This window comes from Pelecanus crispus, chromosome Z (genome assembly GCF_030463565.1).
Source record: "Pelecanus crispus isolate bPelCri1 chromosome Z, bPelCri1.pri, whole genome shotgun sequence".
NCBI lineage: Eukaryota > Metazoa > Chordata > Aves > Pelecaniformes > Pelecanidae > Pelecanus > Pelecanus crispus.
Window position 1 is genome coordinate 75,483,378 of NC_134676.1, and position 25,162 is coordinate 75,508,539.

The 25,162-nt window shown below is 42.1% G+C and overlaps 1 protein-coding gene across 1 annotated transcript in view; it reads left to right on the forward strand.

Moving 5' to 3' along the window:
- SVEP1 (sushi, von Willebrand factor type A, EGF and pentraxin domain containing 1) overlaps nucleotides 1-25,162 on the forward strand; it is a 145,767-nt gene that overhangs the window by 91,042 nt on the left and 29,563 nt on the right. Inside the window, exons 23-36 of the mRNA XM_075726219.1 lie at nucleotides 516-629; nucleotides 1,542-1,743; nucleotides 2,766-2,923; nucleotides 4,098-4,299; nucleotides 4,936-5,111; nucleotides 6,433-6,557; nucleotides 11,163-11,286; nucleotides 11,781-11,951; nucleotides 14,072-14,245; nucleotides 19,334-19,453; nucleotides 20,236-20,412; nucleotides 21,201-21,285; nucleotides 21,595-21,786; nucleotides 23,805-23,972. Coding sequence (XP_075582334.1) covers nucleotides 516-629; nucleotides 1,542-1,743; nucleotides 2,766-2,923; nucleotides 4,098-4,299; nucleotides 4,936-5,111; nucleotides 6,433-6,557; nucleotides 11,163-11,286; nucleotides 11,781-11,951; nucleotides 14,072-14,245; nucleotides 19,334-19,453; nucleotides 20,236-20,412; nucleotides 21,201-21,285; nucleotides 21,595-21,786; nucleotides 23,805-23,972 — 2,188 coding nt within the window. The remainder of the gene's footprint in view (nucleotides 1-515; nucleotides 630-1,541; nucleotides 1,744-2,765; nucleotides 2,924-4,097; nucleotides 4,300-4,935; nucleotides 5,112-6,432; nucleotides 6,558-11,162; nucleotides 11,287-11,780; nucleotides 11,952-14,071; nucleotides 14,246-19,333; nucleotides 19,454-20,235; nucleotides 20,413-21,200; nucleotides 21,286-21,594; nucleotides 21,787-23,804; nucleotides 23,973-25,162) is intronic.

The following is a 25,162-nucleotide window of genomic DNA, read 5'->3' on the forward strand; positions in this document are numbered from 1 at the left end:
GCCCTATGATTGAGTGGACTTTTTCTTATGTTTTTCTCAGTCTTTTTAACTCTCACCTGCATGCATGTTGAACATATTGAAATCTGTAGGGAAACTGACATGTTTGAGTACTTTGCCAAAACAGCACCTAATTTCTAATTATTGAAATAAACTATTGAGGAGATGATTTTATGTGATTAAAAAAAGGGCCTGGTGTTTTCCACCAGAAATGGTCGCCCTCATTTTTCATGTTTATGGCTATACATTTATCAACAGCAACACTTGCTGGATATTTTTAAACTTTATAAAGGCAAACCATGGACTTTCCATATTTCACATCCCAGCTTCTGAATAACACAAGTGATCTCTGTAGATGTTTGCAGTAGTGCAGTCAAACATGGGATTCTTTCACCTGATCTCAGTAGCCTTTTGTTATGCAAGCAGTATGGTGCTGTTCTGTCTTCCACATGCAGTCACTGCAGCATGCAGACCTTAAGTATGTCTTGATCATGCCTTGTAACCCTTGCTGTTTGAAGGTCTCTTGTGTGAGGAAGACATAAATGAATGTAGCTCCAATCCGTGTTTGAATGGAGCCCACTGTGTTGATGGCAAGAACGGATACCGCTGCACTTGTGCAAAAGGGTTTACAGGTACACCTTTTTCTGTTTAAGTCAGCCTTCACTCTTTCTGATACAAGGTGTCTTCCTACCCTGTCCAAAGTATTTCAGTCTCATTGCTATACATTGCTATTACATATGTTATATGTTGATATGGATGTACTAGATTCCCTAGGTCTGTGTAATCTCTCAGAGTCCCTGTAGTGTTAAGTGTGGCTTCAGAAGGATTTACTAAGTGTTCAGTCCTCTTCTATTCCTAGTTTTGCCATGAACTCACTGTGTGATGTTGAGGAAAGAATAAGGCCATTCACATGGGTGCAAATTGTTATTTTTAATTTTATTTGAAAAAGAAAAATATTGTAACTGTAGACGAGATGGTCTATATTAAAACTACTCCCCATCCCCATACTTGGCTTTCCACTGCTTGCATAGATTTCTGCAACAACTGGGCATATCTGTTAATTGTCATGTTATCAAAGAGCTCCACTATAAAATCACACACAGTTTCTGCATTATTCAGTGCTTGTAACTTAGAGCCTCTTTCACAGCAGAAATCCCAGAATCATGTGCTTCTGGCTTTCATGTTTCTCCTTAGAGTTAAGGTTCCAGCTAAATGTCTTTTGAGGCAGCTTTTCATTAGTTACTCAGAATAGTTTCTCAGGTGATTTCCTGATTCAGCCCAAATTACTCATATAATAGGTAATATCCATTTAAATTCCCTATAGTTTGCTGTGTGTTAATTCCTACAACTGTAAAGATGGTTCCTGTAATTCTTCTGTGACCACTTAGCCTCAGTTAATGAAGTAAATCCCAAACCTGCATAGCTACCCTGGTGTTTGCTGTTTCCCAGAAGATCGGCAACAGTCCTTAGGAAACAGAGATGGGTTAGTAATCTTTCTTAGGTTAATTCAAAGCAGAGCTGTGACTTTGTTCTTTTCTTCTTAGGTGCTCACTGTGAAACGGAGGTCAATGAATGCCTTTCAAACCCGTGTCTTAATAGGGCTATTTGTGAAGATCGAGTTGGCAGTTTCTCCTGCAAGTGCCTTCCAGGTTTTACTGGTGTCTTGTGTGAAAGAAATATTGATGAGTGTCTCAGCAGACCCTGTAGGAATGGAGCTACGTGCAGAGATGGTATCAACAGCTTCAGGTGAAAAACAGATGATCAATGTAATACAATGTGGAAAGTCAAATATGTTGTGGTGCTTCAGTCTTCTTAGATTTCAGCAAGGCATTTGGCAGCCTGATCCAATATAAATGGTCCCCTTGTGCACACTAAAGGAGATTTTAAAAGGCAAGAAAATAAATCAGTGTCCTCACTCTTAAAAAATTCCAAGGTAGACAGCGAAGAAAATATGCAGAGTTTGAAGTGTAAGCGTGGTAGTACTGCATGGTTTTAATATTGATCTTCCAAAAGAAATCCCCTTTCCAAAGCTTCAAGGGCTTGTCTTGCTTTCCACTAGAAGAGTAGGTGATAACCAATTATGTACCTGATAATACTACATTCCTACAGCCTGCAAGACAGGGATAGCTGTACCTGTTGAGAATACAGAGATTAAAACACAATACTGGTGGAAGCGGTATTTTTTTTTATGCTTTAGGGTATCTGAATGCAGATCAGAAGTTAAAACTACCAATAGCAGTCTCACATTCTAGATCACTGTAGAGACAGAGAGATGGACCAGCTGTTACTGTCTAGGTTTTATAACTCTCTCCCTCCCCAAAGCTCCAGAAGTTTTGGTGCCTTTCAAACACCTTAGTTTTCCAAGTACCAGAGGTTTTGGTGCCTTTATACTGCCTTGGTTTTCCCTCAGTGTAAGGATATATGCCCAAAAAGTTGGCTACCTCTCGTTCTATAATTCCATGGACTCTAGAAGGCATTTTTCTCTCACAGGAATGCAATGATTGCCTCTCCCAGTTTCATATGAAGAAACACAGACACAGTGTTTAAATATTGTATTGTCCCTATTAAGAAGAAATATTATACAGCTATTAGAATACAATATACTTAAAGGAACAACCAAAATAAAACTCCATTAATTCTGTAGTATCTCTACTGTTGATTTTTTTTTTCAGTATATGCCATTCCCATTGGTGGACCTGGCCTTGTGGCCAGGATTCTTTGTCGTGACAGCAGCCACCTTTGAAATGTCTTTCTCTTTTCCTCCATAGGTGTCTCTGTGTGACAGGGTACACAGGACTAAACTGTGAAGTGAACATCAATGACTGCGACTCCAGTCCCTGCTTAAACCAAGCCACCTGTGTGGATGCCTTGAACTCGTACGTTTGTAAATGTCCCCCTGGCTTTACAGGCAGCAGGTGTGAAACAGGTACACAGGACCAAGTGTCAGAAAAAGGTGGCTTGACTAAGTCTCTGGGCAAGATTTGCACTGGCTGGGCTGATTTCATACAGCTTCCCCAGAAAGCAGCTAGGGTGGTGGGACTCTGAGAGGCTGAGTGGAGCCTGTGTGACTGCAGTGTTAGTAAGTGTAATTGCAGACAAGTAACAGCATGTGTGCTATGTCATATTTATATATTAATTTCTCTTTTCTAAGGCACAGTTCTGTCTTTAATACCTAGTAGGTCTATCAAGTTTAATTTGTATTTGCTCTGTGTATCTGAGTTAATTAGCTCTTTCTGTTTCTTGTATTTCATGCAGGGCTTTGCTTCACAGGGTTAGAGATTAGTATGTGGTAATTTCAGCTTTAGAAGTCCTAAAGGCATCAAGTTCCCTATGATCGGGCAAAATGGGTCACACCTAGTGCAGTTTCCTGGATTATGCTGGAATTAGGCCACACAACCATGAGGCTCAAATCCATTTGTCTTTTAGCCACTACATGAAAATTATAAAGTGTTACACTAGTAGCTGGTGAATCTGTAAACAGAAGCTGAAGAACCTGTGTCGATTTTGCAGAGACAGTAGAGGACATACAGGTCATTTAGACCTACCATCCTATGTCTGAGTTTAATAACACCCAGCTTTCAGGAGAGCTGCACTTGGTACGTTTACATGTAGTATCCTTGTAAAGCATGTCACTCTGCACTGAAAAGCAGCACAGAAGTGTTGCTCCATACCAGTGCACTATATTTCAGTAAGTCCAGAGCAGAAAAAAATCTTTTTTTTTTTTCCTTTTTTTTTCCAAAATCTTGACTCTTATGAATAAAATGGAACCAGCTGATCACACCTCTTTGGGTTGTTGGATGGCAGATGGATATGTCATTTCATTGATAGAGGACTGAAAAGCAAGGTTCATGTTCATTGTTTGTTAGATAATCAGCTTCTTTTCCAGTTGTTTTTCTTCAACCCCTGTGTGTTTTCTAGCCTTGGAAAGCTGTGTATGCTGCCTGATGTTGGACTGCTATATATTCTTTCTACCTGTGATTAATTTAAAGTGAATAATTTTTATACATGGGTTGCATTCCATTTTATTGCATTTGCTTAGATTCCATTTGATTCTTTTTCTGGGTTTTCAGGAATGTAGCTCTGAAAATTCTTTGTTGCAGAACAGTCCTCTGGTTTCAATCTTGATTTTGAAGTCTCTGGTATCTATGGATATGTCATGCTTGATGGTGTTTTCCCATCTCTTGGTGATATCACCTGTACATTCTGGATGAAATCCACTGACACCACAAACTATGGGACTCCCATTTCTTACGCAGTGGAGAGTGGAAGTGATAATGCATTTCTTCTGACTGATTACAATGGGTAAATCACAGTTCTACTTTTCTGTAGCTTACAGATGTCTTGAATTGATAAAGAAAAAATAGACCAGATGTCTGAATATCAGCTTTGCCTACTATGGGGTAGAAAAATCTGCATCCAAACTCCATAGCTGGAGTTGCCTCTCTGTGTTGTTTTTCTTCTTGCTTTGTTTCCTTTATTTTTTGCCAAATAGAAGAGTAATGGCAAGAAAGCAGTGAAGTTTAGAAAGTGGGATTATTTTTGTCTAGAATACATTTACATCATACTTAAATGATGCATTGAAACAATGTTTGGATAAAATGGAGCTCAGCACAGAGAGTACTTGTAGTGTTATTCCAAAAGCAGGGATGGACCCAAGAGGCAAACTTAAGAATCCACTGTGCAGCCATGGCTTGAGTCTTCATGTTTTGGTACAAAAGCACATTACTTATTTCACCATGCTTTGCATATGATAACCATACCTTCCAAGTTCTCAGAGAGAGAGATCTTGTATGATGATATTCCAAGAGAGATTTCTTGTGTGATGTAGACACAGTTACCTCATTTGGCAAATAACATTTCTTTGAGTCATGTGGGACAGCCAATGCTTTTAAAGTTGCTGCATCCAACTGAGTATGCCTTCATCTTCCTTCCATGCAGCTGGGTTCTTTATGTAAATGGCAAAGAGAGGATCACAGACTGTCCTTCAGTGAATGATGGTAACTGGCATCACATTGCAGTCACATGGACATGCACGGATGGGGCATGGAAAGTGTACATCGATGGAAAACTGTCTGATGGAGGCAGTGGGCTCTCTGTTGGCTCAAAAATCCCTGGTATGCTTTATTTATATTACACCAGATCTGCTGCCTTCATTCTGTTTTTATTGCAGAATTTGCTATGCCTGCAAGGAATTGTTTATTTTGGTGGTTTTAGTATGTTTTTACATTTTCAGCATGTATGCAGGGCTCATGTTTGCTATTCTTATTCATGAGGACAGTTCCCTCACTCAGCCTTGCTGAAGACAAAGTGCATATTTCTAGGGTAAACTAGTAGGTAACTTGTTTTGGGGGTGACAGAGTTTAGTCCACAAAGGAGCCTGTGCTGAGCTGATTTTGGAATGGCTTTGTGAGAATAGGTTTCTCACACAACAAACTTGAGTTTAACTGGCATTTCCCTTACAAATGTGTGCTCAGAGTTGGTTGAATTAGCCTTCTCCTGTTACTTTCAGACATCTTTTTAAAGTTATGTTTGCATTTTTTCCTAAGAAGGTGGGTTTTGCTATTTCATTGTTTCCTGTGATCAGTGGTCTTCCGAGTAATATCAGAAGACATGAAAAGGAATACCTTCAGCATTGAAGAGCTGCGAAAGGCCTGGTGTTAGATTGCTACAAAGAGATTTGGTTTTGATAGTGTTTTCATACTGCTACTGTCCAAATCTACATAGAGTTTCAAAAAACTATCATATTAAAAGGAAAAAAAAGTGAAGCATTTTAGTCTGTGTACCTTATGCATGCCCCTGTCTTTCCCAATTGCATTGGATTTATGTCCAGAGAGAAGACCTAAGGAAGTGTCCAGTCTCCATTACCTTCTGCCCTTGTCCACACACCCTGTGACATACAAAATGCATGTCCACATCATCTGTGCTACTGGTCAAGGAGAGGAAATTTAACTTGTATGGCATGTCAGAACATTGACTGTCTAATCACCAATGTGCTTCTGAGGGTTTGAAGTCAAATTTGTTCTATCTGACTTTCTAAGCTTTTATTTAAAGCAGGAAGTGCAAGCTAGCACTGCCCCACCTGCTCAAAACTGCATTTTGCATTGCTCTGTAATAAGCTTCAAATACTGAGCTAGAAGTGGTCTCTTAGACCCAATACCATTCCTGAACCAGCCATGTAAAGTTTCTGCTCTGATCAACATGAGTTTAACATTAATGCATATTTGAAAGTCACTTCCAAATTGTTCACTTACCTCAGCATAGCGTAAGACTTCCCAAAGGTTTGCTGAAAGAATCTGTTGAAGGTCTCCTGCACTACAAAATCTTAGTAACGTAGGGTAGCAGAAGTTTTGTTTTGCTTAGTTTTTAATCTTCCTATGGGGATGCCTGCTGTAAGGCTTTTTTTCCTATCCCTGTTCTAATTCTTTCTGAGTTTAGGTGGTGGTGCACTTGTGCTGGGTCAAGAGCAGGATCAGAAAGGAGAAGGATTCAACCCAGCTGAATCTTTTGTGGGCTCCATCAGCCAGCTCAACATTTGGGACCATGTCCTGTCTCCACAGCAGGTAAGTCCTTACTGCAGTGTTTTAGCACAGGGCTCTGAGGGTCGGATGAACATTTGAAAAGGCATTCCAAGTTAGCATATTGGATAGGCCTCTGTTCCCACAGAAGTCAGTGGGGACCAGGTGAAGCTCTGGCTTAGGGTAATAAGCTTAGCATAGTAAGTAGAGTAGCTTTAAGCAAAACTAAGTGTGGTAAAATCAACACTGACTCACCTTCAATTTTGGCTGAGCCTTTCTGTATTATGTAGCTTTAAAAGAGAAATGAAAGCATACACAAAAGCTAGCAGTCCTGTTAGAAGAGGGAGAAAACCCAATAAAACAAGCTCAGGGCTTGTTTTACAGGTTACAGTTCCCTCATCCTGCTGTGTGAAGGCACCAGTGAAACTTAAGAGGGGAGGCATCAGAATTTCTGTCAATGCATTAGACACTATGAAAAATCTGAGCTACATAGTCCCAGTAAAAGTCTGAATGGGCAACTGTCATAGTCTCGTTTAGTATTCTCATACTAAATCCGAAACACAGCACTATGCCAACTACTAGGAAGAAAATAACTGTCCCAGCCAAAACCAGGACAGCAGCGTAACTGACTAGGAGGCTGCTTTCTTATTCAGGTACCAAAAATAAAGGTTTGGCACTAAACTTTCACAGAGTTAAAAAATTAGTGTAGATCAAAAGATGTAGACCAAAAGGACAGTGATCCCTCAACTTCTCTGGGAGACAAGCTTCAGTGCTCAGTTACCCTCAGAGCGAAATTTTTTTCTTTATATCTAGTTGGGACCTCCCACTTCCTGTTATGACTACTGTTTCTGTCTCCCACCATGCACTGCTGTGAAGAGCCTGACTCCATATATTTCATTACCTTCCCATAGGTACCAGGGCCTGCTGTTAGGTGTCCCCAAAGCTGTCTCTGCTCCAGGCTGAACCAGCCTTGGTCCCACAGCCTCTTTGCAGAGGGCAAATGCTCCAGCCCATCACGTTTTTGATGCCCTCCCCTGAACTTCCTCCAATTTGTCAACGTCTCTCTTGTACTGAGGAGCCCAGAATGGAAAACAGTACTCCAGATGTGGTCTAATACACACTGAGGAGAGGGAAATAATCCCTTCTTTGGTTTTCTGGTTGTGACCCTATTCACACAGCCAAGGATGCTGCTGGTCCTCATTATTGCCAGGGCACACAGCTGGATGATACTCAGCTCACCACCTTCAAGGGCCCCTAGGTCCTTTTCCACAGAGCTGCTCCCTCTCCAGGCTTTCCTCAGCCTGTATCATTCAGAGGTTTTTCCTTCCCATTTGTTCTTGTTGATTTCTTGAGGTCTGTGTTGGCCCATTCCTCCAGCCGGTCAAGGTCCCTATGGATGCAGCTCTGTCCTACAGCATACTGACTGGGCCTCCCAGTTTGATATTGTCTGCAAACCTGATGACAGTGTGCTCCATCACACTTCCTGGTCATTAGTATTTCAATCCTGAAGGTCAGAAATGATGAAACTGTTGGTAACACTTGAACAGCAAGGACTAATGTTCAAAGTCAGAGACATTTCTTGGGGGAAGGGTCTTTGGATTAAAAGGGTTTGCTTTTCTCCTGGTGTTTTTTTAAGGTTTTACCACTATTTGGTGGTTTATCACTGTTTGTTATCCATGATCCAAATAAGAAATAATACAATGAGCAGAAAATAGAAGTAAAGCAGAATCCTTGCTTCCAGCATCCAAATGTCTCCTCTGCTTCTTTCTCCTTTTCTTTGCTACTTTGGCTTTCTGCTAGATTCAGAATCGCCTAGCAGTCTGCTACTGCTCTTGGCTTTTGCGGTCACCAGTTGTTGCATTGCCAAGTTGAATCTTCAGGGTTTTTTTCACTAGCAGTTTTGAATCTGGTAACTATACACGTGATTTTACAGCACACACTGGTGAAGAGGTTAAGTGTGATTTTCTGAGTCTTAGTAGTCGCCTGTCTTTGATGAGAGGCTTGATTAAATTACCATTTGCTTCAAATGCAATACAGTTAGGACAGGGAAGAAAATACTGCCCTTCATTTATGGTATCCATATTACTCATCTGAAAAGAGCTGTGAGACCAGACAGCAGCCTAGCCACGTAAGCTTCCTATAAAATTTTTACCTCATTCATTTCAGAGCTTTGGATAGTGAATCACTCTCATTACCTCTTACTATCAGTTTTGTTGTGGCCAGTTGGAACTGTTCAGTAAGTCTTACCTTCCTATTCTCAGCCATAAAGGAAAGCAGGGTGACAGAATATGTTGCCCAGTGAATAACCTAAAGGCAAAGTCCACTCTTTAAGATTTTTCTTTGTGTAGTTTAGTTGTTCATCCACTTGCACATTAATTTTGTATAGGTAACCCAACAGCCTGTTGTTTTGTTGCTGAGTAGACATATGAGTGGTCTATATGGGACTATGAGGTCCTTTCCAGCTCTCCATTCTCCATCATATGCCTTGGAAGGGCTGATTCCCAAACCTGCCTTTCCCACACTGGAAATCTTTCCCTGTATATTCCTTAGAGTTTGTTTGCAGCCCTTGGCCTAAGCAGTTTTCCTTCAGCACATACTGTTGAAGTGAGATCTTTGACATGGCCTTAGAATAAATAGCAGGTTGCTCTCTTCTCCAGCTAAGCTGACAGTAGAAGAGTCTGATCTGCCTCACGGGAGTTCAGGGTAGGGGCAATGTCAGAATAATTTGGTCTGAGGTTCATGGTGTACCTTCCTTTCTCACAAAGACAGACAGTATAGCACATTATTCTTGGTAGTTGATTTCATCCACTGGAGACTTGACAGAAGCCAGTCACCCTTCTGAGAAAGGCAGTTTCCCAGCTGTTCAGCATGAACTGGGCATACCTGTGCTTTCCGACCAGCTAGCAGTGCCCTGAAACCATGTTGCATGTATTGTATGGGTAGGCTGGCTGTGCTGAGATGTACACAGCCCCCTGGGCTGCTCATCTTTGCTCTTCTTAATTCATTTTTTCACACTGCTGAAGGAAACATTCCTTTCTTCCTGCCAGGGAATTACTGGAATGACCCTCCAGCACAGAAGAGCCAAAGAGTAGGAAGTAGTCTCAGTAGCCTAATTACTAACACATTCTCTTAATTAAATAACCACCTTTTATCCATAGACCACTTCCCTTTCTGATATCTTAAAAGAAGAGGAAATCCTTAATTATCCCTTTACTGCACATTTATCCTCCTCAGGGCACATCTGGTTTTTTTCAGCAGTTCCATGGCTGAGACGTGATTCCATCTGCCCTGATAGGGTGAAAGTAATGGGGAGTACTGTGCCAATAATACACCTTAGTCCTGGTCACCTTCCGGGACTGTGTTTCCTTTCTGTTCTTGGAGTTATAGTGAACGAAGGCAATGCAGAGTGAACGCAAAGCCGTGATCTTTCATTTGCTGTTTTAAAACACTTCCCTGTAGCAGAAATGCCCCTGAGCATCCAATGGAATTAGACAGCCTTTTTTACAAATGTTGGGGTCAGGACATCTGATCTGCTCTTTCCAAGGGACCACAATGGAATATTTATGTGACATCCCATCATTAAGGGTCTGTCTGTGTATTCTTACTATTGCATAGAATTTACACTGGTGTCTGAATGGCTTAAAAGTGCTGCGCCATCTGCGGTTGTAGTCCCCAGGTTCCTTCTGTTGGTGGCCCGATAGAAATAGAATAATGTTACTAGGTTTAATAGATTCTCAGAGTCACAGTGAAGAAATAGGAATATTTTTACCTTACTGGAATATTTTTTTTTACATTAAAATACAATACTGAAACAGCTTAAGGATTCCCATTGGCATTTCAGTTTCTTGTAGTAAGAATGCAAAGGAAACGCCTAGTGGTGCTATTCAAGGAGTTATGTTTTAATCAGAAAACTTTTCTGTCAAAGATATTTGACCAGATAACTTGCTCTCAAGATAATTAATCTGCTGTTGATCTAACAGTGTGTTCCTTTCTTTCTCCTATCCTTAGATTGCCTATATAATTCATGTTTCAGTATATGGTTAGTTATGGCCCTGTTGTGCTTTGGTTGAAGTCAGTGCCAATACTGCTGTTAGTGTTGGCGTGGGTAGGCCTTGCCTGCAGTGTTTGAAGAGCCTAGTGCACTGAATTCACAACACACTTGTCCTGGAAACAACAAACTGCTTTATTTAACTGCGCCTTTTTGTGTTTCTGTTCCTTAAACATGGTGCAGTGCTGGAAGAGTTTGTGGAATGCAGATCTTCTACATTAAGTTCCTTCTGGCTCCTATTTGACATTTTTCTGCAAATACATCAAGTCTTCTCTTCAGGTTGCATTCATTATTCTGTGACATAAATACATTTTTCTTCCATGCTAACAAACGCAACTGTGTTTCAAGAACTATGTTTTATACTTTGCTTTTATAACAAGTATTCCTTCAGGTTTTGTCTCAGTACATGCCTGTCCACAGCTAGCTGGCTTGAAAGTACAGAATAACACATAGTTCAGCCACAAGCCTCCTGTGCTAGAAAGGATGAACATTGCTTATTCAATGATTTGTTCTAGTGTTGCATGCAGACATGGAATATTTTTTTACATTCTTTTCCTACATGGTCCTTAAACAGCACCTAATCAACTGTTTTAAATCCATAGGTAAAATCTCTGGCTACATCCTGTCCAGAAGAACTCCAAAAAGGAAATGTACTAGCCTGGCCAGATTTCCTGCCAGGAGTTGTTGGAAGAGTGAAGATAGATTACAAGAGTATATTTTGTGCTGGTTAGAAATTTATTTCCTAGAACCCTTTTTTCTGAACAACATTATAAGACTCTTTTATGAGGTCAAGTATGCTAGCTTGCAGCCTTTGCCCTACTAACCTTGAATAAATTATTTTGATAATTTGACAGTTAGAACATTGAGTTCATTCCTCAAATTCCAGGGTTTTGTAACAAAAGTTCGTTGGAATCTCTGACAGAGATTTATTGCTTCCTGAATTGAGATGGGGAAAGAGTGAAGATGGTGTTGGGTCAGAAAGAAGTTTTTCTTGTCTTTTATGCTAATAATAATTAAAATACCTACTGGCTCCTCACCTCTCTTCCTACAGATTCCTTTTCTGATATTATATGTTGAGCCTGAGCGGGATGTAGCGTACATAACAGTTCCCAAAGCTTTCTCCTGGATAAATTTATATAGGATCAAACAATCCAATAACAAATTTATTAATTTCAGTACATAGCTGTATCTCTTACTGTATGCATATGTTTTGTCCACAGACTGTCCGTCTTTGCAAGGATCCATACCACATCTGCGGGCCTCTTCTGCTGATTTAAAACCAGGGTCAAAAGTGAGCCTTTCCTGTGACCCAGGCTTCCAGATAGTGGGAAATTCTGTTCAACACTGCCTTAACATGGGACAGTGGACACGGCCCTTTCCCCGCTGTGAAAGTGAGTTGTCTCAGTGGGCTGGCAGAATCAGGAAACCCTAGCTTTTATTTGGACCTTATCACTATTCATGGCCTGCAGCTGTGATGCACTTGAATCCATCCATGTTACAGCATATACATATATGCTTGAAACTAAACTCATGTTTTACTGAGTGGGAACTACACCACGATCAGATTCTGCCACCTTTTTCAGCCAGTTTCTAATGCCCATGGCAGAAATGAGTCTATTTGGATCAGCAATCTGATACTCCAGACTTTCCTCCCCAGTGGCGCCAGGAGTGTGGAAGATGCACAGGAAATGCTAGAATATCTCTGTGGTTTTTAAGTGTCACTGAGAACGTCTGGTTTGAAGTAAAAGCCTTGGCATTAGTATGTTACAGTAATTTCTTTAAAGGCAGCCAATACTTCTGTCAGGACTTAGAATTGCTCCAAGACTTACAGTATTTTTTCTAAGAATCTGGACTGTATACATTCAGGTTGCCAAGGTTCTTTGATTCCTGCTTTCCTGCTCCTACTGTCTCATTTCTTTTGGTTCTCCTCTGCTGTGACTGCGCATGTGACTGCAGTTGCATGTGTAGGAGCTGACTATATTTTTCATTTCAGCAGAATACTAAATTAGCTCCAGAAGTAAGTATTGCATGATCCCAAAATTGATCAGTAGTTTGGGGAAAATCATCAGATTTGTTAAAAATAGTTTGATCCAGATTTGATGCGATTTTCGTGTCTTCCTCTGTGTTCAGTTGTTCACAGCACAAACCCAGGATCTGTCCCTTCTTCTGCCTGAAGAATAACATGCATGTGAGGATTTACCCAAAAGCAAGTCCTGCTGGGCACAGTGCAAGTTCACTGGCAGAGACAGCTTTTCTTTCTTGGTGTGTTATCAGTGACAAGCCACCAGAATCCTATTAGTGTTGTCATCTGGTTTCTCTGTATTGGGCCAGGCAGTTTTACCTGTTGAGCACAGGTAAAGAGCTTAGACAGAACAGGGCTGACCTACCACAAACAAGCTGAGTGAATGAGGACCAGACTCACCCACTGGCATTTCTCAGCCTGTTCCACAAGTACCTGATGAATGAAAGTGGGTTGAAGACAGCTGTTTCCTGCATAAAGAACTACAGGGTTTATAGTGAAAGGTGTGGTACAGAAAAGGTTTTGCTGACTTAATCAGGCTCATTGTAATCACTGCCTTCATCCACCAGGATCCTTTTCCTCTTCCTGCTTCCAAAGGCCCCCAAAACCACAGGTCCCCACCCCCTGACAGCCTGTCTTTGTTACAAGCTCTTCGGTTCTATCCCTCTACAGCAAGTACTTGGCTTCCATTACCATGGGCTCTAAGCACTTCACAGTGTCTTATTGTGTGATCCTTGCACATGGCTGGGGAGCAAGGAGTTGCTACATCCATGTAGTTACAAAGATGAGCTGTGTAGCTGTTGGAACAAGTTCATGTCATCTTGATTGAAATGAAGATGCACAGAAGCAGCGCTGCTAGAATAAATAGCAACCTCCAGCAGGCAGGTACAGTGGTGCTTTCTGCCGGCACAGCTGGGATCAGGGCTTATTTACTATAGTCAAAGTCAAAGTGATGACCAAGGTTGATGTGAGGTCATTTCCAATCTCTCCCTTTTTCATGCACTCCCTGGTCTCAGACCACTGCTGCAACCTCTTAGCAGTAATCTGTTAGCTAGTTTTGCAGCGTTCAAACACAGTAAAACTGAGCTTATTTTTCAGTGAAGGGAAGTAGCAGGAAGCCCTATGGAGGCAAACTTACTTTTCCTTTTTCCTTAAAACTCACCAGGGATCATTGATTATCAGGGGAAGTGTCCTGTGACTGAAGGGCACCTGCTTAGATCTTAGTCACAGATGTCTGCTCCACAGCTGGCAGAATAGCAGGAGCTGGGGAGTCCTGCTCAGTCTCTGACTGGCAAGTTCCCACAAAACAAGACCCTCTACCAGATCTGGAATCAATTAGCTACCTCAGAAAAGGTCTGGGCTCTCTTTCAGATGGGATTTCACAGTTGCAGAGTAAAAATGTCCGGTGGTGGCTCTCATGTGGAATTATTCTGAAGTTGATCTGTGTCTGCTTTGCTAATGTCTGTGCCCTCTTTTTCACTCATGTTGCAGGAATCAGCTGTGGAGTGCCTCCACCTTTAGAAAATGGATTTTATTCAGCTGAGGACTTTTTTGCTGGCAGTACCGTTACCTATCACTGTAACAATGGCTACTATTTGTTGGGTGACTCCAGGATGTTGTGCCTGGACAACGGGAGCTGGAACAGCATTTCACCATCTTGCCTTGGTGAGATGTGCCATACGTGTGCCTACATGGGCTGGCTATCTTGCACTTCTCCTGTGCTCTTGGGTTTGGGTGGGATTTCATTCTGAAATTGTGAAGGCTGACCAGAGTCTCAGAAATGATACCCCAAAATGTTCACATTTCTGAAATACTGTGCTCAACACTGTGTGAAACCAAAACTACATTCTGGCACCTTTCTCTGTCAATCCTCTTGTATGCCCCACACCCTATATTTGTTGAACATATATAAAATTACACATGCCTGCACGGCACTCCCAGCCTCTCTCCTTCCGGGTTCGTTCAGCCCTAGAGTCCTTGCATTCTCTGCTTCTAACCTGTGCATTTCCCTGTGCTTCAGCACACTGTCAGTGTCCCATACTCTCTGAACAGGTTCTTTTAGATGTTCCGTGTGCAGAGGTTGTAATGTTTAATATAAAATTTACTTATCTGAAGATAGTTGGTGCTGCACAGGATTTCTGATTCAGTAGAGTGATACAAATGATACAAAATGTACTGCATAACACAGTACAGATAAATGCAAGTTACATTTAGCAAAATATAGCAATTACAGTACATAGTTCAATCACAATACCAATGTGTTTCCCATTACCAGTCTCTGTAATATGCTCACCACCATGACACTGGGTGTCCCCAGTAGCCAGAAATGAATACATAGGTTGAAGCCAGCTCAAGCCCATTGCTAGTTGTCTGGATTTTGTACTCTGTGTTGACCCGAGCCTTGTATTCAATTCCCCCCCATGCTGATCTGGCTAACTCAGGGAGACATTGGCACTCTTTTAATGAACATTTACACCACTAGTTGATCCACTCAGCTGTTGATAGCTGTTTAGCTAAAACAAAGGCCACCTTCCTGTCCCCTTGGGTTGAGTCAGCTTCTTTGTAACAGCAATGGTCAGTCACACCCCACATTATTCCCTGAGCTTCATGGGCAAATCACTTTTGCCCATCTCCTCTGAGCCTTCAGCCATTGTGGGGATTTATTGGTCAGTCACACACGCCTGTCAGCAAGCAGCTGCAGCCTTGAGAGGGCTGGGACTATGGACACAGTTCACATAGTTGCCACACCATAACTTACTTCCTGGTCACTGGATCTGGTATACCACATGCAGCTGCAGGAGCTGAAAGGTGAGACAGACCAGCATTGTACTGCATACAAAGGACTGGGTGTGACTGTTCTTGTAGGGCCATGTCTCCAGCAGATCTCTGCTGGAAACGACTAGCTAGTTGTACTTGGATTGCAGCTGTCATAGGTGTGCCTAACATGGGAGTTGTGGGGTAACTACCTGGCAAGATTTGTGTTTGATTTGACTCTTACATAGGTATAGCACATAATTTTTTCAGTCAAGACGAGCAGAAGAAAAGCCAACAGTCTTTTGGTTCTGCCAAAATTCATTTTGGAGTAGGATCCATCTGGTTTCATAGCATCCTGTCTACCAGGACTCCTTCAGAACCCCCAGACAGACCATCCAATGTGTTACTCCTCTCTTTGCTTTTCTCCTGTGCACTTTATTCCAAGGCCTAAAGATGAGCAGGCTCAGAGCAGATGCTACAAGGCTGTCCAAATAGTTTGATGTCTGTGCGGTAGGAAGCATGATGTTGGGAAGGAAGAGCCCTGTGCCCCACCTTCCAGCTCACCTTGTCTCTCATAAAGCAGAGGAGACTAAGGGGAAAAATGAAAACAAGAGTGGGTGGCTTTGGCACCCTGACCCGCCCTTTACCTTTCTCATTCACGCTCCAGGGAGGTGCTAGTAAAAGCCTGGTACACCTATGCCCTGGGGCATTCCTTTTGCTCTGTTATGGATCTGATTCATAGTGTCCTTCCACTCTTCCTTGCCTTACAAGAATTACAGGAGGAGCAGTCACTCCAGTTCTGCTGTGGTAGCACTTTGAATTCTCCTGATATTTGTGTAATTGGCCACTGTTTGATTTTAATGTGCCGTTTTCATCCTGCAAATCAGAAAGAAACTCCTTTTCTTTTCAGAACTTTGTTGGGTTTTCCTGCTGGCCAGACTTACTCAGCAGTGAAAAATAAACACATTAATTCAGTAAATTTTGTTGCTTTTTTAACCAAGTTGGTATTTGCCTGGACATGGGCAAAGAACTCCAGCTATATGTCTGCATGGTATACCTAGTTCAACAGCTGTCCTGTAGCAGGGCTTTTAAATGAAGAATTGTTCTATCTCTCTCTAACAGTCTGGTTTATATAAGGAATAATCCCTGATGCCAGCATTTTTCAATCAGATACTTTGAAATTGACCCTTTGCAATTTATGACTCATTGTTTACATACCAAGAACACTTCTGCACAGTCAGGATTAGAAAGCTGATATGAAGTATTCTGGAGTGAAGGATTCTTTTTGCTGTACAGTACCAAGCCACATGGAGCGTAAATCATCAATTGGCATTTCTAGGCACTACTATCATATAAATAGTTAATTATAATAACAAATATATTTTGAAGTAATTTTAACTTGTCTGGCAACTGCAGGCACTTCTCATTCCTAGTCTAATGTAATTCTCTGCAGCAAAGATGGGGGTCTAATCATATTTTATGTTCAGAGTGTTTCCCCTCTTGGCTAAGATTTCCTTTCTTACAGGTGGGAAGTTTGAGATATAGAGGATTTCCCAAGCAAGTGTTTAATGCAGAAGTCGCCCCTCACAGTGTCTGTCCAAACTAGTAGTAACAGCACAAAGAATCATAGAAATGTTTAGGCTGGAAAAGATCTGTAAGGTCATCAAGTCTGACCGTTAACCTAGCATTGCCAAGTCCACCACTAAACCATGTCCCTAAGGACCACATCTACACATGTTTTAGAATCATAGAATCATAGAATCGTTTAGGTTGGAAAAGACCTTTAAGGTCATCCAGTCCAACCATTAACCTAACATTACCAAGTCCACCACTAAACCAGTTAAGGATAGAGTAGCAATTTCATGTTTTCTGGCTTGGTGGCTGGATTATTTTTAATGAAAGTCAAAACTAGGAATAATAAAGATTGGAAAGGACCTCTAAGGTCATCATTCCAATCATCAGCCCAGCACTACAATGCCCACTAAACCATGTCCTGAAGTGCCACGTCTACCCATTTTTTGATAGCTTCCAGGGATGGTGACTCCACCACCTCTCTGGGCAGCATGTTCCAATGCTTGACTACCCTTTCCATGAAGAAATTCTTCCTAATATCCAATCTAAATGTCCCAACGCAGCTTGAGCCCATTTCCTCTTGTCCTATCGCTAGCTACTTGGGAGAAGAGACCAACACCCACCTCACTACAACCTCCTTTCAGGTAGTTGTAGAGAGCTATAAGGTCTTCCCTCAGCCTTCTCTTCTCCAGGCTAAACAACCCCAGTTCCCTCAGCTGCTCCTCATAAGACTTGCTCTCTAGACCCTTCACCAGCTTCGTTGCCCTTCTCTGGACATGCTCCAGCACCTCAATGTCCTCGTATACAAGCCAGGATGCTGTTGGCCTTCTTGGCCACCTGGGCACACTGCTGGCTCATGTTCAGCCAGCTGTCAACCAACACCCCCAGGTCCTTTTCAGCCAGGCAGCTTCCAGCCACTCTTCCCCAAGCCTGTAGCGCTGCATGGGGTTGTTGTGCCCGAAGTGCAGGACCTGACACTTGGCCTTGTTGAACTTCATCCAGTTGGCCTCAGCCCATCGGTCCAGCCTGTCCAGGTCCCTCTGCAGGGCCATCCTACCCTCCAGCAGATCGACACTCCCACCCAGTTTGGTGTCATCTGCAAACTTACTGAGGGTGCACTCAATCCCCTCATCCAGATCAATGATAAAGATATTAAACAGAACTGGTCCCAGTAAATACTGAGCCCTGGGGAACACCACTTGTGACCAGGCACCAACTGGATTTAACTCCATTCATCACAACTCTTTGGGCCTGGCCATCCAGCCAGGTTTTTACCCAGCAAAGCGTACGCCTGTCCAAGCCATAAGCAGGCAGTTTCTCCAGGAGAATACTGTGAGAAATGGTGTCAAAGGCTTTACTAAAGTCTAGGTAGACAACATCCTCAGCCTTTGCCTCATCCACTAAACAGGTCACTTTGTCATAGAAGGAGATCAGGTTAGTCAAGCAGGACCTGCCTTTCATAAACCCATGCTGATCACCTGGTTGTTCTGCACATGCTATGTGATGGCAGTCAAGGTGATCTGCTCCATAACCTTCCCCAGTCCAACCAAAGCCAGACTGACAGGCCTGTAGTTCACTGGATCCTCCTTCTGGCCCTTCTTGTAGATGGGTGTCACATTTGCTAGCCTCCAGTCAAGTGGGACCTCCCCCATTAGCCAGGACTGCTGATAAATAATTGAAAGTGGCTTGGTGAGCACTGCTGCCAGCTCCCTCAGTACCCTCAGGTGGATCCCGTCCAGCCCCATAGACTTGTGTGTGTCTGAGTAGTGGGTGTAGCAGCTCGCTATTTCCCCCTGGATTGTGGGGGCTTCATTCTGCTCCCCATCCCTATCTTCCAGCTCAGGCGGCTGGGTACCCAGAGAACAACTGGTCTTACTATTAATGACAGAGGCAAAGAAGGCATTAAGTACCTCAGCCTTTTCCTCACCCTTTGTCACTGTTTCCCCTCGCATGCGATAAAGGATGTAGGTTCTCCTTAGACGTCCTTTTGTTCCTAATGTATTTATAGAAACATTTTTTATTGTCTTTTACAGCAGTAGCCAGATTGAGTTCTAGCTGGGCTTTGGCCCTTCCAGTGTTCGGCTTGTATAACCTCACGATATCCTTGTAGTCCTCCTGAGTTACAATGTCTGTTCTTTTGCTACGTCAAAACTAGATACTTTTTGTGAAAGTATTGACTGAAGGTTAATAGGATTTGTCTCTGATATTCTCATGCTTCACAGTATTGTATAGTAAATTATATAGAAAGCATAAATATTAATTTAAATATTACATATTTTTACTAGTGCATCAAAAATGTGATTGAAGAGTGATTTTTAATTATATTAATTAAAGCTATTCCTCTTGACAGTTAGTGAGACAGAAATTTAAAGCACATGCTTATTACAATTACCACCCTAGAGACACCTTTTCTGTGTTTCTTTTCAGATGTTGATGAATGCGCTGTTGGATCAGACTGCGATGAACATGCATCTTGTCTCAACACAAATGGATCCTATGTTTGCACTTGCATCCCTCCTTACACAGGAGACGGTAAAAAATGTGCAGGTATGGGAAAGAAAAACATCAGGCTAGCCTTTCCAAGGTTCTGTATAGGCCAGTGTCCTGCCTCCCACTGTGGAAGACATTTGCCAGTAATTAATATCTATGGAGTGATACTCTCATCTCCAGGTCCCTTTGGCCTGAATGAGGCTGTGGTGAAGTGTCTCCTTTTGTTTCTTGAGAACTGACCTCTCCCTATGGAAACAACTGTCAGTTGGGATTCTGCCTTGAGAATACACGCATGCAAAATCCTCTTGCACATGGAGCACATGTGCTGAAGACCTGGGAAGACTGCATGCCACAATGTGTCACTGCTCAGAGCAGAGCTGTGCAGTGAAGAAATATTTGAATACAGGCATCTGGGTAGGGCTTGAGCTCCCTGTGGAAACGTTAAGCAAGGTAACCTTGCATGAAGATGACAAGACAGTGGCATAAGTTGGGATAAAAGGTAGCTGAGCTGATTTCATGTTCAGGACTGGACTTGCTGGTAGGGGCTTTCCCTCACAGAGGGAAGAATAACTGCAAGATGTGTTTGCTTCTGACAATGAATGCAAACCCAGTTACAGAGGGCTCTTCCATGTCAAGATTAGCTTACTTCCATGAGTCTTCAGCACCTGTCACTTACATACAGAACAGAGAAAAGCTGGTAAGGCTGTCAACTACTTATGAGTGTTTTCCACGTGCTCTGCCTTCCTACTTTTAGAAAATTCCCAAGGATGACACCTGCAACTTGTTGATGAAGCCTGGTGCTTAGTTTTGTTATTGACAGTTTCTCTCTTCCTCCTCAGAACCAGTGAAGTGCCATAATCCAGGAAACCCAGAGCATGGCCATTTATATGGGGACACTTACAGTGTTGGCAGTGAAGTAACGTTTTCCTGTGAAGAAGGGTTTCAGCTGACAGGAGTGACTAAACTTACATGCATGGAGTCTGGAAAGTGGAGCCACCCAATACCATACTGTGAAGGTGTGGTTCCTGGGGATAATGCATGTTGTAATGTGTGTTGTTAGAGAGATAGAAGGGGGAAGGTAGTAGTGTAGAGCCTTTAGAGACCATGGCAGCTAATGAAACCCTGTCCTAGCAGACCTGGGTCTCAGTGTTGAAGTCTCTGTTGTCTTAAGAGATGTAAGCACCAGTTGAAGCTTTTCAACAGTTGTCATATTCATAATGGTACTCTCTCATGCAGATTGTCCAAAGTGGCAAAGGCGTAGACTCACCTCATTTTAATGCAAGCATAAAAAGTGTTTTTCTTCTCCACCCAGCCTCCCATTTTCAATGAACTTGTGCAAACTTAATGTCTTAAAGATCATTAACTGTGTTTCAGTGGATAAAAAGGAACCAGAGGGGACAGCCTGGTGCACATACATATACATGGTGTAACTGCAGAAATTGTTTCTTTAGAAAACCAGAACTAATGAGGTGAAGCAACAGAAAAAATGAAGGGATGACAAAGACAATGTCAAAAAAACAATTACGTTGTCTGTAGGGAGGGGTGGGTATTGGAGTCCTCTTGACAGGCAAGTGTGTGGTTTGTAGAACAGTTCCAACTACCTATTTCCAGTTAGACCAATTTCTCAGTAAGGTGAAATGAGATAAAGAGCCCTAAATGTCAGTTATAGCTTAGTCAAGAACCCAGTGTTACCTAGGGCTTTACACCTTTTCAAACCTATTTAGAGAAAACAAAGCAAATCCTGATTTTCTGTTATTTTTATTTGTGTTGTATCAACCTCTCTTGTGATCCTGTCTTTTTAAAGCTATATCCTGTGGCGGTCCAGTTATTCCAGAGAACAGTGCCATTTTGGGCACAAATTTTACGTACCACAATAAGGTGGTGTACAGGTAGGAATTCAGTATGTTTGAAGTGCTATATTAATAATTGATTGAGAATCTGGCAACAAATGAGAGTATGGCTGAACTGAGAGAGTGGTTGAAGTGAAGGAGTAAGGTGGGGTTAAAGTAATGGAAAGACATTTGGTTACAGCTGTGGCTATTCACTAGCAAAGATGAATGTTTACTCCAGTACTGCATCTCTGTGCCCTGCAGAGAAAGATGGCGTATGGAGGCGTGGATGGAGACAGAAAAGGGATAGCTGATTACATTGTGCATGAAAGGCTCTGTGTTTGATAACCTTCTTTTCTTCTAACTCAGATGCAATGATGGATACAACTTAGTGGGTGAAAAGGAAATTCTGTGCCTTGCTAGTGGCATTTGGAATCATCCTCCTCCCTCCTGTGAAATCGTGACTTGTCCTAGCCCGCAGGATATCAGCAATGGAAAATACACACTCACTGGCACAACCTACCTTTCCTCTGTATCATACACCTGTGACAATGGATACAGGTAAATGCAGGAACGTTCCTGAGCTAAATGCAGGTGGCATGCTTGCTAGAAAGTCTAACTTATGTCTGAAAGAGACAAAGCTGGGATCATTGCTCAGAAAGATAAAATACTAAAATAGAATTTAAAAAGGCTGCTTTATATCTTGAAGGTACTTTCTGTATTTCATCCTAAGTTGGAGCAGTTCAAGAAAGTTATTCAGGATTTTTATATATATATATATATATATACACACACACGCAATGCTTTAATTTTACCATCAAGCTCAAAGACACATTTTGAATATTCAGAAAAATAGTTGTCATTATTTTTGAAAGTTCTCATTTGTCCTTAAAGATTATCATTCCCCTACAGCTTTAGCACATAGCCAATATTATTTTTGGTACTGTTTTACAATGCCTTTGGTGAAAGAACCTTCTAGAAGTTACTGATTTACTCCTTGAACTCTTTGTAGTACTTATTGATTTAGGCTTTTATTCTGTTTTACATTCGTAAGCAATTATATTGGAAACGCATGTTTAATATGCTGCAATTAAAAATTAATACAGTAATGCTATACCAAAGATGTGATTTTAAGTGTAAGTTTCTGCCTCTCCTGATATGTGCTTGTACCTCTAGCAGATTTACTTTGACATAAGAGGTCTCATATGGACCTGTTTAGGTCTGAATTTATTCTGTATTTTCCTGCTGCAAGCATTCTCTTGTCCAGATGCAGGCAGGTAGGTGAGGTGTGCTCCTTGGTGAATGTTTTAATGGTGTTAATACAAAGGGATACCCCAGCTGCAGTCCAGTGTAGTGTTAAGTTGTAGATCCACAATGTGGGCTTATCTGTAACCCACTAAACCAGGCAGTGTTTTTACCAATGTCAATGAGTTTTTTGACCATGGACCTAGACATATTAGGCAGCAAATACCACATCAGTTGTGACTCTTCCCCTTTACCTGTCTAGCATAGCTTGGTGAGAGAAGTCCTCTCTCCTGTGGTCACCACCCCAGGGGAAGCCCTCCCAAACAGTGTCCCTCTTAGGCATTATTTCTGGACCTAAGCGCGGACCCAGTCTTTTCCTTTAAGCACCTCCTGTGTGCTTTTTGTATTAAACATATTGCCACAGGTAGGCAGAGCCCACTGCCCTGACAAGGGCCTGTGCCATATCTGTAAGGCCCTTAGAGGTCAGTGTTGTTCTCTTCTATTAACCCCTGAGTTCATTTCAGTCAACTAAACGTGGGGGTCTAATGCTACTTGAGACTGAATTATAAGGAATCAGACACACCTGTGTAGGTGTGTCTCAGATATGACATGGGACCTACTGGGAATCCATAGCCAGCTGATGTAGCAGCTGGAGGCCAGGGTGTTCGCCCAGGGCATCTCAGGGTGGTGTTGACTACCGGTGTTTAGACAACTGAGTCACACCTTTTGTACCAATGCGTTACTGTTTTCTCAGCTAAGGAAACCAAAAAACACCATCGACTTCAAATGTATGTGGCCACTCACTCATGCAGAATCCTTTACCTTCTGAAGGAATTGAATGCTTTTTTGTAAACAAAGCTGGACTGGAGCATTTCCTTCAGTTTCCTGAGAGAAGATAGTGTTTAAGTCCTTGAGTGAATCAGGTCTTAGACTGAGGCCTAACTGCAAGTCTCAAGATTGGCCTGGTGTTGATGGCATACAAGTAAATCTCTAAGTTTGAATAAATATTTAAGCACCCCGCAACTTTCTTTTGTGGCTCAAAGATGGGCAAAGCTACAGCAGAAGTTATGTGTGTGTCTGCACAGTGCATTGAGGCCCCACATGAATTCCACCAGCTCTCTCCCCCAAATAATTGGAAGACCAGCTTTTTTGACAGCATCAGCAGTGCTTTTTCATGAACAGAGGGTGAGATTCTGGCCTCTACTGAAGTCAGTGAGAGACTCCCCTTGGTTTCACTGGGGCCGGGAAGTCAGTGAGAAGCAAAGCACCTCTCTCCCTCTCTGTTCCTCACCTGGACTGAAATGGCAACCTTAACAATTATCTTTGTGTCTCAGCCTTCAGGGACCTTCTGTACTTGTCTGTGCTTCTTCAGGGAACTGGAACAGCACACCTCCAGCTTGCAACATTGTCTCTTGTGGATCCCCTCCTGCCATCAAAGATGCAGTCGTCAATGGAAATAACTTTACTTTTGGAAACACGGTCTCTTACATGTGTAAGGAAGGGTATGTAGTTTAGCACTACTGGACTAATAGTCAGGATGAGTAAAACTGGTGCACTGCTTCACAAGTCCTTTATAACTGCACAGTAATTAATTTTTACTGCTTCTGTCTTAAGTCTCTGGAAATTAAATGTGATGGAGATTTTTTTGTGGGCTGTCAAGTTAGTATGGGACACATAGGCATTTCTTGAAGTAGTTTCATGGCAGCTGAATACACTCTGGAAGAGGAGAATGAAGAGGAGTCATGGGGAATGATAGACCAATTCAGTAGGAAGCCCTCTCCCTTGGAGTTACTACAGGACTAGTACTTCTGTGGTAAACTCAAGGCCCTGATCATAAAGAATTCCCTATGTCTCTTCAGGCTATAAGCAAGCTGTTTGGTGTGCTTTGAGAACTGTCTGTTCTGGTGTTCTAAATTCTGCTTCCTTAAAACTGACTCCTTGTTTATTGAGGTGCATTATTTATCTTTAATTTCCATCTTCTCAGTGTAATGACCTTTTCAGACCGTATTTCATCGAAGATGAGGCTCCATCTTGATAATGTCAAGCATGAATGTAATGCTGGACTCTGATCCTGCAAGAACCTTTGCACATGCTTATGTTTACAGCCTGTGAACAGTCCCACTGAATTTCTTGAAACTGTTTTGTCCAAAAGGCAGAGCAGGTATGCAGAGCTTTTGCCAGGTCAGGCCCTAAGTGACTGGAGGATTTTCTGCTCCTTCTTAATGTAAAAAGGTAGATTGATAAGCCGGTTTTTTTCTTATGAACTGGCTTTGCAATATTATTTGAAACATAATTGAAGCAAAGCATCCTTATTCTGTTTTCTTTACTGTATAATGATTAAAAAAGCTGCTTCTCTTTCCTGTGCAAACATTTTAAATGGGGTAAGATAGCACCATTTAAAGAGGGTCACAGCTGTCTGTGACAGCGAATAGAGTGGATCACATTAAACATTGGCAGATAATGGGCTCTTTTTCTGGAGTCCAGTCATAAGTGTTTGAAAACAAATCCTGCAAACAAGACAAAGCACTTCTACAAGATGTTGCCATCAAAATCTGAACAACCAGTTTCCAGCCTGCAGCTGGAAAGAGTCACAAGGAACTTTGCAGTAGTTATTGTTTCTTTGCTTTCCATGAGAGCACACCACAGAGATTTCAAAACTGAGGAAGAAGATAGTCACAGGTACTGCGACTAT